Source organism: Cherax quadricarinatus, chromosome 17 (genome assembly GCF_038502225.1).
Source record: "Cherax quadricarinatus isolate ZL_2023a chromosome 17, ASM3850222v1, whole genome shotgun sequence".
In the NCBI taxonomy this organism is placed as follows: domain Eukaryota; kingdom Metazoa; phylum Arthropoda; class Malacostraca; order Decapoda; family Parastacidae; genus Cherax; species Cherax quadricarinatus.
In genome coordinates this window covers 171,125-184,548 of record NC_091308.1, presented here as the reverse complement: position 1 = coordinate 184,548, position 13,424 = coordinate 171,125, and the positions used below count along the sequence as shown (strand labels likewise).

The 13,424-nt window shown below is 37.1% G+C and overlaps 1 protein-coding gene across 7 annotated transcripts in view; it reads left to right on the top strand.

The window, feature by feature from the left end:
• LOC128686339 (sialin) overlaps window positions 1–13,424 on the top strand; it is a 188,333-nt gene that overhangs the window by 131,339 nt on the left and 43,570 nt on the right. For all 7 annotated transcript variants that reach the window (XM_070085704.1, XM_070085700.1, XM_070085703.1 and 4 more), the window contains 2 exons: window positions 4,867–4,999; window positions 10,596–10,837. In XM_070085704.1, coding sequence (XP_069941805.1) covers window positions 4,867–4,999; window positions 10,596–10,837 — 375 coding nt within the window. The remainder of the gene's footprint in view (window positions 1–4,866; window positions 5,000–10,595; window positions 10,838–13,424) is intronic.

The window sequence follows — 13,424 nt, the reverse complement described above, 5'->3', positions numbered from 1 at the left end:
CACCATTGTGTATGAAACCATGTTTCAAAGAGTTCCACAAGCTGTAGAACTTCTAGGAACATGTCCAGTGACTGTACATTTGTATACATATTATAGAACAATAATAATAAAAAATTTTTTGTATTGCTTGTGTAAACAAGTTTTGTAAATAATATACAGTGGACCCCCGCATAACGATTACCTCCCAATGCGACCAATTATGTAAGTGTATTTATGTAAGTGCGTTTGTACGTGTATGTTTGGGGGTCTGAAATGGACTAATCTACTTCACAATATTCCTTATGGGAATAAATTCGGTCAGTACTGGCACCTGAACATACTTATGGAGTGAAAAAATATCGTTAACCGGGGGTCCACTGTATTGATAATTATGTTTGTGTGCTTATTGTGTTGTATCCAATGAGTGTATATATGTACATTGCACCTTACTTTGGTCTCACAGGCCACGTAAGTTACCTGAAAAAATAAAGTAGTGGAAAAAAGCAAGAAACCTTCGAGTAGGATTAAAAAAAAATTTTACTGGATGAGCGGCATTTGCTGCTGTTGCCATATGCAGCTCATTTTCTGCCAACTTTATGCCTCTGTATGTCGGTAAATAATGATCACAAAAAAAAAAAAAAAAAAAATTCAGGCTTAAAACACTCGTCAAAATAATCCTAACATTTTGGTAAGAATTTTTTTTTTTTTCAAATATTTTTCGACATAGAATGACAGTTTCAGAAATGGGCTTGCAACAGTCAAAGGGTTAACTCACATGCATTTTTTAAGCGCACAGTTTTGGGGCCCACCAAAATTGTTCCCAATTGGGCCCTGCACCTCCTAAGGCTGGCTCTGACATTATTTATACAATTATTATAATTATGCAGTAGTCTGAATAACAGTAAATCATCTATTTTTTGTGTGAATAAAAATTCAAAATGAAAAACAAGCATAATATAAGAGGGGCCTGGAGATGTGACTAATAAACAGAGAAAATGTTATTTTAGTGCCAGGAATGTCTGGCTCCTATTTTGAAATTGGCCTGTCTTGAATTTTGTGTGAAATTGGCCAAATTAGTAATTTTTGATTAATTTTTTTGTGTAGCTGAAATAAATAAATAGGCAGTTTCTTGTAGTCAATCGATAGAATAAAAGGAATTCTAGCGAAACAGCTATGAGTCTGGTTGAATGGAACAAAGGAATTGGCCCAAAATAGGGCTAAAGTGGGCAAAATCACTGACTGGTAAATATTGCTGAGACTCCTAACTTCATGAGATTGTAATTCTGCAAGTTTTTCATAAAATTTCAAACTTTTGGTTTCATTACCTTTGGAAAAATATTTCATTTCATAAGAATTTTTTTTTTTAAGGGGGTCCTTGGGAAATTTCCGCGCGCGCTCGACCAAAAATCGATAAATTATGGAAATTGAGTTATATATACCGAGAAATAGCTTAACTCTTTGGCAACACAATGGTACCAGAATGAATGTTCTACGACGTTTCTACAAGAAATTACAGTCATTTATATGAGGTAAGGTGACGGTGATATTGGTAGCGAGTCTGCTCACAGCCCATATATATTTTGGAAATTTTTCCTTGTTTTTTATCGCTTTTTCTTGCATTATACTTTCTAATATAATAACTGACTACTTGGCATCATAAAACTGAAGGCGGAGCTTATCCCTAGATTGAGCAACAGTCATTAATCATATCATAATGCGCGGAAGGGTTGCCGCGCCAAGAGAAATTACTTCATTATTACGCTTATATCAGCTTATATATCAACTCTACAGCTTATTTATCTATCAGAATTGATCTAATATGATATAATAAACACTCTAAATAACATACAAACATGTTATATACTCTAGACTGAAAAAAAATAGGCCATAATATGGCGAAAGATTATCGGGAATATTTCGATAAATAGAGTTACTGCTCTCCATGTCTTCTCCGTGTCGTATTCTTTGGTCTCTGAGTAAGAGAAAACGGTGTTTTGAAGAGGATAACTGCACTAGAACATCAGATTACTAAGAAATACACCCAAACAAACGCGATTTTCGCGAAAAAAAAAAAATTTTTTTGAGACGGTGGGCCGGCCGGCGTTCTAGGCCTATATCTCGGAAGTAACTTATTCACCTTCAATTCCTATTTCTGCATTTATTACTTAATTAAATGGAATAATATTCACAGAAATTGTAGAATAATGATTTCTCTAATTGTGTGTAACGTAATTTGGAAATATTCCAAATACTTTCGGAGTTATGTGGGAGTAAAGGGCAGATTTTTTGCAGTATTCCAGGAACTAAAAAAATATTTTTTTTTTTTTTAAATAAAGATACGTTATTTAGAGAAAAGGCGTTGCCTAAACTTCGTATAAGCATTGCTCTCTCGGCACCAAGTGTCCAAACAACCTTACGATGTCCCATATAGGAATAAATAGTCCCCAAAGGGCATTTTTCAGCAAATCAGCCTTTTTCAGTCTTTTCTCAGTTGTCGTTTGAGGTATATTTTTGATAAATATTTTCAAGAAAGAGTGAAAACACTTTGTCTTGTGTACCAAAACTGGAGGAAATCGGACGGTAAACAAAAAAGCTACATTTTTGGGCCCGAGGTATCCCTTAATTCTTCGACACCATGAGCAAGTTTGCGAGCAGGGGTCTCGACACTCAAAGGGTCAATAGATTAGAGGTCATAAAATATTTGGGAGAGTTGATTCAAACTGGGTAGATGATTTAGCACAGTGCTGGTATGGCTAATATTGAGAGATGAGATTATTTTCAAGTATAGCCCTAAATTGATTTGCAGGCAGGGGACCTTTTGCTGATTCGAGCAATGAATTCCAGATCTTTGGGCCCTTTTTGTGCATTGCCTCTTTGCATAGTATGAGACACACTAGGGATGTCAAAGAGTGATGAATGGTTTTGAAAACTGACAAGTTGAAGAATTGTGACACTTGTGCAACATATGGGAATCTTTATTGAAGAGACATTTTGCCACACAGTGACTTCATCAGTCTAATACAAAGCAGGAAGGTATAAAGAGAGGAGGAGTTTGAGGTAATAAGTCCCTCAGCCTGGAGTCGATGTGTTCAGTCCATCAATCTTGTTGAAAGTACAGCACAGGGCTGTAGCAGTACAATGCTGTACTTTCTACAAGATTGATGGACTGAACACATTGACTCCAGGCTGAGGGACTGATTACCTCAAACTCTTCCTCTCCTTATACCTTTCTGCTTTGTATTAGACACTTAAACAATGTATGCAATTTATAAATAAGAAATATTTACATTTTAATTTATAAATAAGTAAGTAAGTAAGTTTATTCAGGTATACACAAATACAGTTATGTACATAGATTATCATACGTTGCAGCATATGTGTAAAGTACCTAGGATAACCCAAAAAAGTCAAGAGTGACTTATTTCCATTGGGGTCCTTTTATATTTACACTTTACTTTTATACTCACACTTTTATATTTACACTTACCTTGGAGGAGATGTTAGTTTAATTAGTTAGTTTGATGAAGGAGATGCTGGCAGAGGTTTAGAGTGGTGGAAGATAGCAGGCCGGCATATGTTCAGCAGTCCTATACACATCCAACGACATTGGAGAGTTACTTTCATGTCGTTTATCGCTTAATCGCTTAACTTACTTGCTACACTGTTAATTCTACACTTTATCGTTTGCTGGAGCTATAGCCTTTATCAGTACCTGCTGCTTTAGTATCGTACATATCGTAGAATCACTGAATCACTGCAGAAGGCACATTCTTCCCTCTCTCTTCTTCATTCATTTTGGTACTTTGCTATCAGTTTTTTCTTGAATTCTATAGTGTTTCTCACCTTCTTTACCAAAGGGCTGGCACTAGGAGCTTTCTTTGTCCCCATGGTGGCTTATTTAGCAGTTGCAAGCACAAAAAGCAATGGATTATTATGAAATGTGTTCTATGAGCCCGTGGGGTGATAGTCACACGCTGGTAAACAATGGCACACTGAGTGTGAATAGTGCGGGAGACTGGCTTTGTGTGTGTGTTGATGGGCGGATGCATATTGGACGATTGCTGAATCACGAGTCCAATCATGAACCGCGAAGCTAAATTTTGCTGAAAAAACTTGCTGGGCTGTGGCTCGTACGTTGGTTTGCGTGCAGCCAGCAGTAACAGCCTGGTTGATCAGGCTCTGATCCACCAGGAGGCCTGGTCACAGACCGGGGTGTGGGGGCATTGAACCCTGGAACTCTCTCCAGGTAAACTCCAGGAAAGTTGGATTTCACGAAAGTCACGGCCGCCGAACGGCGGGGGTCCACTGTACCAACAATTTTATGTACATGTATAAGGTTTTGAATGCTGCAGTGAGGATAGGAGTCAGTGGAGACAAATTGCTTTTAATGTATGTGCCATTGGAGTGTAAGCAGGGTAACTTTTATAAAAGAATTCAGGGGAAACCAGTTATTCAAACTTGAATCATAGAGGTAGTAAGGTCAGTGCCTACACAGATCTTCCCACCTCTAGGACTCCTACACTCTGAAGAAGGGATGGGGATGTTGCAGTTGAAGGGTAATCTGAATTGTGATGTCAGCACATTTCTGGCAAGGCAGCTATTGAAAGAATGATGGCAAATATGTATTTTTTTTTTTGGGGGGGGGAAGGGGGTTACCCTGCCTTGGTGATAGACAGCTGTTCAATTAAAAGAAAATCTAAATATATTTATTTGTTGCACAAGTAACTGGACCTTTGAATAGTAGAGGCATAACTATATCAGTTGATGTGAAGAATTATTTCCAGTTTGGAAATATTGAAGATCAAAGTCATTAGTCAGTATATTAAATGAGTAAGCATAATTTCCCACAACTTTTTTATTTATAATTATCTCTCTTATCTCCCACAGGACAGTTTTGTCTCTGCTTTGCCATATCTGTTGATGTGGCTGTTTAGTATTATTGCAGGACAAGTGGCTGACTACCTCAGAACACGAGGCACCCTTTCTACCACAGCTACTCGTAGAATCTTTAATAGTATTGGTAAGCTCTTAAACATCACAGTTGTTTAACCTTTTAGTTTATGAAGTTTTCCTAAGAGTCTTCCAAAAAATTATGTAATTATTTTAACAGCAGTTATAAAGTGTTAACAAATTGTCAAATTAACACAAACTGTTTGTATAGTAATGTAGAGTGCCCTCATAAATAATCCAGACCTCCCCTTTATTATTACTAAAATTGTTAAAAAACAAGAATATAAACATTATAGAAAAAAAACTGTAAAACTTGGTACTTGCATTAATATTTTGTCATTTCCCACTTGGCTTTTGTGATCTCTTGATGCCATTTGAGCATGCTTTCATGCACTGAATGTTGCCAGTATATTTCTAATCTCAAAAATGATCACAATCAGCCTCAAATTATGTTAACCACTTGAGGGTCAGTGCTGATGTTCTATGGGGTTTGAAGCCAGGGTCTGTGCCATTGTTCTATGGCATGAGCTCAGCTCACTCAGATATGTGGTGAGTGGTAAATTTGGACCTAGATACAAGAGAATGGGTGTATTCTATGTGGTAAGTGTGCACCATGTAAAAAAAAAAAAAAACTGCAGCACACAGTGCATAATGTGAAAGAAACTGCAACTTTGTGGTGTATTTTTGTATTGTTTTTATGGTTGTATTCACGGTTTCTTGGTCTCATTTGATAGAATGGAAGATATATTACAGAAATATAGATGATTTTGATTGGTTTTAGGACTGAAAATAGCTTGAAACTGAGCTCAAAGTAAGGGAAATGTTCAATTTTTGCCAATGCTCAAGAGTAAACAAATCGCATCATGTGTCCAATACATGTCAACTGGTGGGTCTAATATGCATTCACGATGGCACTGATATTATTTATACAATTATTACAATATTACATAATAATAAATCTATTTGTCTTTGTGTGTATAAAAATATTGTGAAAAAATAAAAATGGAATTCATGTGTAAAGCCTGGGAATATAACTAATGAACAGAAGAAATGTTATTTTAGTGCCAGGAATGCTTGCATTGTTTATTCTGGACCCTATTTTGAAGTTGAAATATTTTAAAATTTGTGTGAAATTTGCCAAATTACCAATTTCTGATAATTTTATTGGGTAGTTAAAATAGTTGACTGGGCAATTTCTAGTGTTTAGTTGATTAAATGGAAGGCATACTAGTGAAACGGCTAATAATTTTGTCGACTGGAATAATGTAATTGGCCTAAAATAGGACTCATAGTTAAAGGACCCCAATGGAAATAAGTCACTCTGTCTGACTTTTTTGGGTTATCCCAGGTTCTCTACACATATGCTGCTATGTATGATGATTCTATGTAACTGTATTTGTGTATACCTGAATAAACTTACTTACTATAGTGAGCAAATTAACCAATGCTTGAATATTGCTGACAGAGGAAAATTCACTATAGTGTAATTTCGTCAATTTTCCATCAAATTTCATACTTTTTGTTTTATTACCATCAGAAAAAGATTCTCTACCATTTCATAAGATTTTTTTTTTTTTTTTTTAAATTCTTGGACTATGTGGTCAAACCTCAAATTTGGGATCTGGACCCTCAAAGGGTTAATTTGTATTGCTGCATCTTCATATTACTATTGCTCTTGTGATTTGTTTCCTATTGGTATTTAATTTTACCTTGGGTGTTCTTAAGTGTTTTGTGTACAGTATTTATTTTGTATTGCCATGAGAACTGAGTGATATACCAAGGCTAAAAGCACGTCAGATCTCAGTACAGTAGGGCCCCCACTTATACGGCAGGTTAGGTTCCAGGCTACTGTCGGAAAGCAGACATCGCCGGAAAGCAGAACGCCATTTTTTCTACTCATAAATGCATATAAATGCCAGATAATGAGTTTACACTAACATATATTAAGCTGGCAATAGAATTAGGCATTAAAAACAATAAAAAGTAAAATACACACACACTACACCCATTACTTGCCTTAAAATATTTGTAGTCCTAATGTTGGGAGAGAGGTGAGTTTTATTTGTAGGAAGTCAGGTTTGGGAAGTTTGGTAGCCAGCCAGGTCAGCGCACCCCACCCACATGTAATATACTATGACATTTAATTAAAGGTAGGTAGTAGGTTGGTAGACAGCAATCGTCCAGGGAGGTACTACCATCCTGCCAAGTGGGTGTAAAACAAAAACCTGTAATTGTTTTACATGATGGTACGATTGCTTGTGTCCTTTTTTCTGTCTCATAAACATGCAAGATTTCAGGTATGTCTTGCTACTTCTACTTTCACTTAGGTCACACTACACATATATGTACAAGCATATATATACACACCCCTCTGGGTTTTCATCTATTTTCTTTCTAGTTCTTATTCTTGTTTAGTTCCTCTTATCTCCATGGGGAAGTGGAACAGAATTCTTCCTCCGTAAGCCATGCGTGTTGTAAGAGGCGACTAAAATGCTGGGAGCAAGGGGCTAGTAACCCCTTCTCTTGTATAAATTACTAAATTTAAAAAGAGAAACTTTTGTTTTTCTTTTTGGGCCACCCTGCCTTGGTGGGATATGGCCGGTTTGTTGAAGAAAGATTTAATTAAAGTGCCCCAGAGCGATGAAATACATATACAGCACATTCATTAATTACCTTAAAATATTTGTAGTCTTAATGTAGGGTGAGAGGTGAGTTTTATTTGTAGGAAGTCAGGTTTGAGAATTTGGTAGCCAGCCAGGTCAGCTCACCCCACCCACACGTAATATACTATGACATTTAATTAAAGCACCCCAGAGTGATAAAATACATATACAGTATATTCATTAATTTGTAGTCTTAATGTAGGGTGAGAGGTGAGTTTTATTTGTTGAAAATCAGGTGGTAGCCAGCCAGGGCAGTGTTCCCCTCCCCACCACCGCCCACACGTAATGTAAACAAACCAGGAGAATGCATCTGGTTTTCATCACTTTACATTGTGTACAAGTTGTCTCCACGTTAATACAGTAGAATAAATAGAGAAACACTCCCATTCTCCTGTAATACCATTTTTAGAAGAAATGACGCTCTGAGTGAAGGCATACGAAGGAATAATTTTCTAGTTACCCCCAGTAATATTATAGTGACACATTTTCTCTGATGTTGGACTATAAGTCACCTGGCTACCACAAGTCCTACAAGTTGCTTGGCTACCACGTCTCATGTTTATGTTAATTTATTCTACTGTGGGGTGTATTTATCATGTTTGTAAGTTGTGTAGCATGTTTATTATATAGTTTTGAAAAAATATCGTAGATGGATTAATGGAAATGTCTATATTAACGTAATATATGACATTTAATGTGTCCAAGAGATTATGTATTATGTCAAGAGTAGAGAGAGACTTAGTGATTTTAATGTGTACCTGCATGCCAGCACAGCGTGTAAGTATATTTAGGTACAGGTACACATAAGTATAATTATCAGAGTACATATAAAATATGCAATAACTTTAAAACACTTGAACTTTTGGAAAATTTCCAGACATAATAGAGAGAGGTGCTCGCGGAGAATGTAAACAAACTGGGTGGGGCGTGCCATATTCGAAAGACTGCTCGCTGTATAGCAAGTTTTGGTCATAATTTGAAATCGCCGTATTAGTGGAACCCCATAAGACGAAACACCGTAAAGCAGGGCCCTACTGTACTTCCTTTCATTAATGTACAGTGGACCCTCGGTTATTGGCCATAATCCATTCCAGAAGGTCAGCCGATAATCGAGATGGTTGAAAACCAAATTAATATTTCCCATAAGAATTAATGGAAATACAATTAATTGGTTCCAGACAAAAATATTCACAAAAAAAAAACATTTTTTTTAACAATTATGTAAATATTACATACCTTTATTGAAGGCTAATGCTGGCTTCTGGAAGATAGGGAAGAGGAAAGAGGGAGGAGTGTTTGGAAGGGGAATCCTCCTCCATAAAGACTTTAGGTAGCAAAGCCTTCTCTGGGATTACTTCCCTTCTTTGTCTTTTAATGCCACTAGGATCAGCTTGAGAGTTATTAGACCCGTGTCGCACAACAAATCTGTCTGGCGTCTCTTTTAGATTTTCCTGAAGTGGGACAGGGTTTTGTCACTAAACATGTTGCAGATATGGCTTGTTTCAGCTTGGTCAGGGTGGTGTTTCTCTACAAAAGCTTGCACCCTAGTCCACATTGTACACACCTCTTTAATCTCTGTCATTTATTGCTACAGTACATTCATTACTTACCTTAAAATATTTGTTGCCTTAATGTAAGGCAAGAGGTGAGTAGTATTCATTTGTAGGAAGTCAATGTAGGTAGCGGTAGATGTAGGTACAGTACACGTATGTAGCCCCCCCCCCATGGGCTACACTGCGCAGCCATATTATTACCATGCTCACTGAGTTTAATCATTTCTAACAACTATCTTTAGATGCCATTATAAACAAAAGGAGAAGTAATGAATAATTCATGCCGAGAATTGTAAACAAATGCATATGAAGGGTGGTTACTGCACCAAGCGCCAGATTCACAGTTTTCTCTTATGCTGCATCAGAGAAAACGTAATGTTTACTCTCCATCCAACTCTCCACTCGATAACATATAAACATTGCATATTTATATGCTACATGATATGTAACATGTTTCTTATATAATTTTGAAGAAATAATAGATGGATTAATGAAAATGTGTATATTAACGTAAAATAAGACATTTAATGTACCAGTGATTATTATTAAATATACATCGCATATAAACATTGCCTGTTGTTATATACTATGTAACGTGTTTCTTTGGGCCCATGGTTGCTTATTTTGCAGTTGCACTAAATCAATAACCACAAAAAACAATGAGTTATAGCAAAATGTTTGGATGAATGAGCAGAAGCTTCCTCACTCGCCCAGAGACACAGCCAAACTGATGCGCAAGTGGCTGGGGCTGGTGGACAAATGCATTCCAAATAGCTGATTGCCGAATTATCGGCCGATAACTGGGCGCCGAAAAACCGGCTGATCACTGAGTTGGCCAAAAACAGAACCGGCTGATAACTGGGGGTCCACTGTATATGTAAAATACACATTATGTTTCCAGACATATTAGAGAGATGTGCTCAAAGAGAATGTAAACAAACAGGGTGGAGTGTGCCGTATTTGAAAGACTGCTCTCTGTATAGCAAGGTTTGGTCAGAATTTGAAATCGCCTTATTAGCGGAATCCCGTAAGACGAAACACCGTAAAGCGGGGCCCTACTGTACTTCCTTTCATTAATGTATATATAAAAAAATTAACATTTCATGATGATTAAGAACACTGTACAAAAATTATGATGGGTTTGCTGCAATTAGTTAATGATAATGTGTTAAGTAATTAGTAAATATTGCAATTGGTAAGAAAGACACCAATAAAATAGCTGTAGGGGATCAACTAGCCTGCCCAATAAATTTACTCATTGAGACAAAGCAAATACTAATTCTGCATATTTTGTGACTGTTGAATTCTTTTGACTCTACATTATGTATAGTATTTCATGCAGCATACAATACATGAGTAAGAAAAGGATTTTGTAGACTGTCATTTGATTGTTCATGTTCTGGAATTAGTGCTTTCATGACCAAAAATTTTTTAAATATATTTTTTTTAGGTATATATGGTCCCATGGTTTGCATCGTCCTTGCTGGCTATGCTGGATGCAACCGAGATGCAGCAATTGGCTTACTTTGTGGAGCTGTAGGTTTGAACGGTGCTGTGTATTCTGGTTATATGAACTCTCACCTGGATATAGCTCCTAACTTTGCTGGTACACTTATGGGCATTACCAACACCGCAGCCACAATTCCAGGATTCGTGGCTCCTCAAGTGGTTGGATATCTTATTAAAGGAAAGGTAAAATGTATGCCATAGAGATACTTTAAATCCTTTTTTCAGATTTTAGCAGCACTTGGTTAGTTTCTGCATTAATATAAGCTTTGTTAACTATTCTTCCAACATTTGCAGACTGACAATGTAGTAAATTTTTTAAAGCTCCTATTCACTACTGTGTAATTCATTAGCTATTTCTCATATCACAACATATATCTTATCTATGGTTCCCACTATTGTGCTGTGCATATAAAACTGCTCACTTGAACATTAATATAGATAGAGTATTTCCAGGATATAAAAGAGCCCTAATTTTCAAATAAGATGAGTTACTGGAAAGCATTCATATTTATTTATTTATTATTATTTGGACATGATACATAGATACATTCTAGGTAGTAGGTTGGTAGACAGCAACCGCCCAGGGAGGTACTACCGTCCTTCCAAGTGAGTGTAAAATGTAAGCCTGTAATTGTTTTACATGATGGTAGGATTGCTGGTATCCATTTTTCTGTCTCATAAACATGCAAGATTTCAGGTACGTCTTGCTACTTCTACTCACACTTAGGTCACACTACACATACATGTACAAGCATATATATATATACACCCCTCTGGGTTTTCTCCTATTTTCTTTCTAGTTCTTGTTCTTGTTTATTTCCTCTTATCTCCATGGGGAAGTGGAACAGAATTCTTCCTCCGTAAGCCATGCGTGTTGTAAGAGGTGACTAAAATGCCTGGAGCAAGGGGCTAGTAACCCCTTCTCCTGTATATATTACTAAATGTAAAAGGAGAAACTTTAGTGTTTCCTTTTGGGCCACCCTGCCTCGGTGGGATATGGCCGGTGTGTTGAAAGAAAGAAAGTTTTGTACGGTGAGTAAGTTTAGAGCTTTGAGTATTGGTGGAGTATGCTGCCTGTAGTGGGAATTTGTTATCATTCTGACTGCAGCCTTTTGTTGGGCAATTAATGGTCTGAGATGATTTACTGTTGTTGAGCCCCATGCACAGATTCCATAGGTGATATAGGGATGAATGAGTGAGTGATATAGGGTCAGGAGGGCTGACTGTGGAACATAGTACTGTATCTTCGATAGTATGCGTATGGTCTTGGAGATTTTCTTGGAAATGTGTTGTGTATGTGTTTGAAATTTGAGTCTATTATCAAGGTGGATTCCTAAGAATTTTCCCTCTGTGAGCTTTGTGATAGGTGATCCGTTTATCATTGTGTTAAGAGGGACATCGGTGGTTCTGTTTCCAAACTGTATGAAGTAGGTTTTGTCAATATTGAGAGTAAGTTTATTAATCATCATCCAGGTAGATATTTTCTGTAATTTGGTATTTACAGTATTGGCTAGCATGACTGGGCTTGGGTGAGAGAAGACATATGTAGTGTCATCTGCAAATAGTGTGGGTTTGAGTAGTTGCGATGCATTTGGTAGGTCGTTTATGTAAATGAGAAAGAGAAGAGGGCCAAGGACACTTCCTTGTGGGACACCAACTGTAATTGGCTGTGTGGAAGAGTTTGCCCCATTTGTGTACACACATTGGCTTCTGTTGCTGAGGTATGACTTTAGGTAGTTGAGGGAGTGCCCTCTTATACCATAGTGAGACAATTTTATGTGCAGCAAATCATGGTCAACTGTATCAAAAGCTTTACATTAATCAATGAAGATCCCCAATGGGACTTCTTTTTTCTCGAGTGCAGTGTATATTTGTTCTAGCATGTGTATAATAGCATCATCATTCGTATTTTTATTAGGCCTGAACCCAAACTGACAAGGGTTGAGTATGTTGTGGGAGATGAGGTAGGAATAGATTCGCTTATGAATTAATTTTTCAAAGATTTTAGAGAGAGGGTGTAAGTTGGATATTGGCCTATAGTTATTCAAGTCTGTTTGATATCCTTTATGTATCGGGGTGACCCTCGCTATTTTGAGAACTGTGGGGAAGGTAGAGGATTCGATGGATTTGTTAAAGAGTGTTTCAGTGATTGGTGACAGCACTTGCACTTTGTATATAGAGGGCAGTAAGGTATTTAAATCTCCTGTCTTGTTTTTTAGTGTGTTGATAATAAGGGAGACTTCTGTTGGGTTAGTCGGAGCTAGGAACAGTGTGTTCGGGTAGTTGCCAGTGAGGTAGTCATTGGGTGGGGTATTTGAGCTTGGGATTTTATCAGCAAGGTTTTTTCTTATGGTGGAGAAGAAAACATTGAGTCTGTTTGCTGTTTCAGTTGGTGGGAGTTGGGGTTCATCTGGTTTTGTTAGTTTGATTGCTCTGTTTCCTGATATCTTTTTTGTTCCTAGAATCTCAGATAAGGTTTTCCAGGCCTTTCTTTTATCACGTTTTAAGTTGGATAATCTGTTCTCATAATACAATTTTTTTGCCCTTCTTATCAGGCTGGTTAGGATTGATGAGTAATGTTTTGTTTGGTCTCTGGTTATGTGACCCTTTCTATACTGTTTTTCTTATAGGTGCTTTATATTTATGGATTTGAGGATGCTGGGCATTAGCCAGGGACTGTTCAGTCTCTTAGCTGTGATCTGTTTGGTTTTTTTAGGGCAGTGCTTGTTATAGAGATCTTTTCTTTCTCTTTTAACACACCGGTCATATC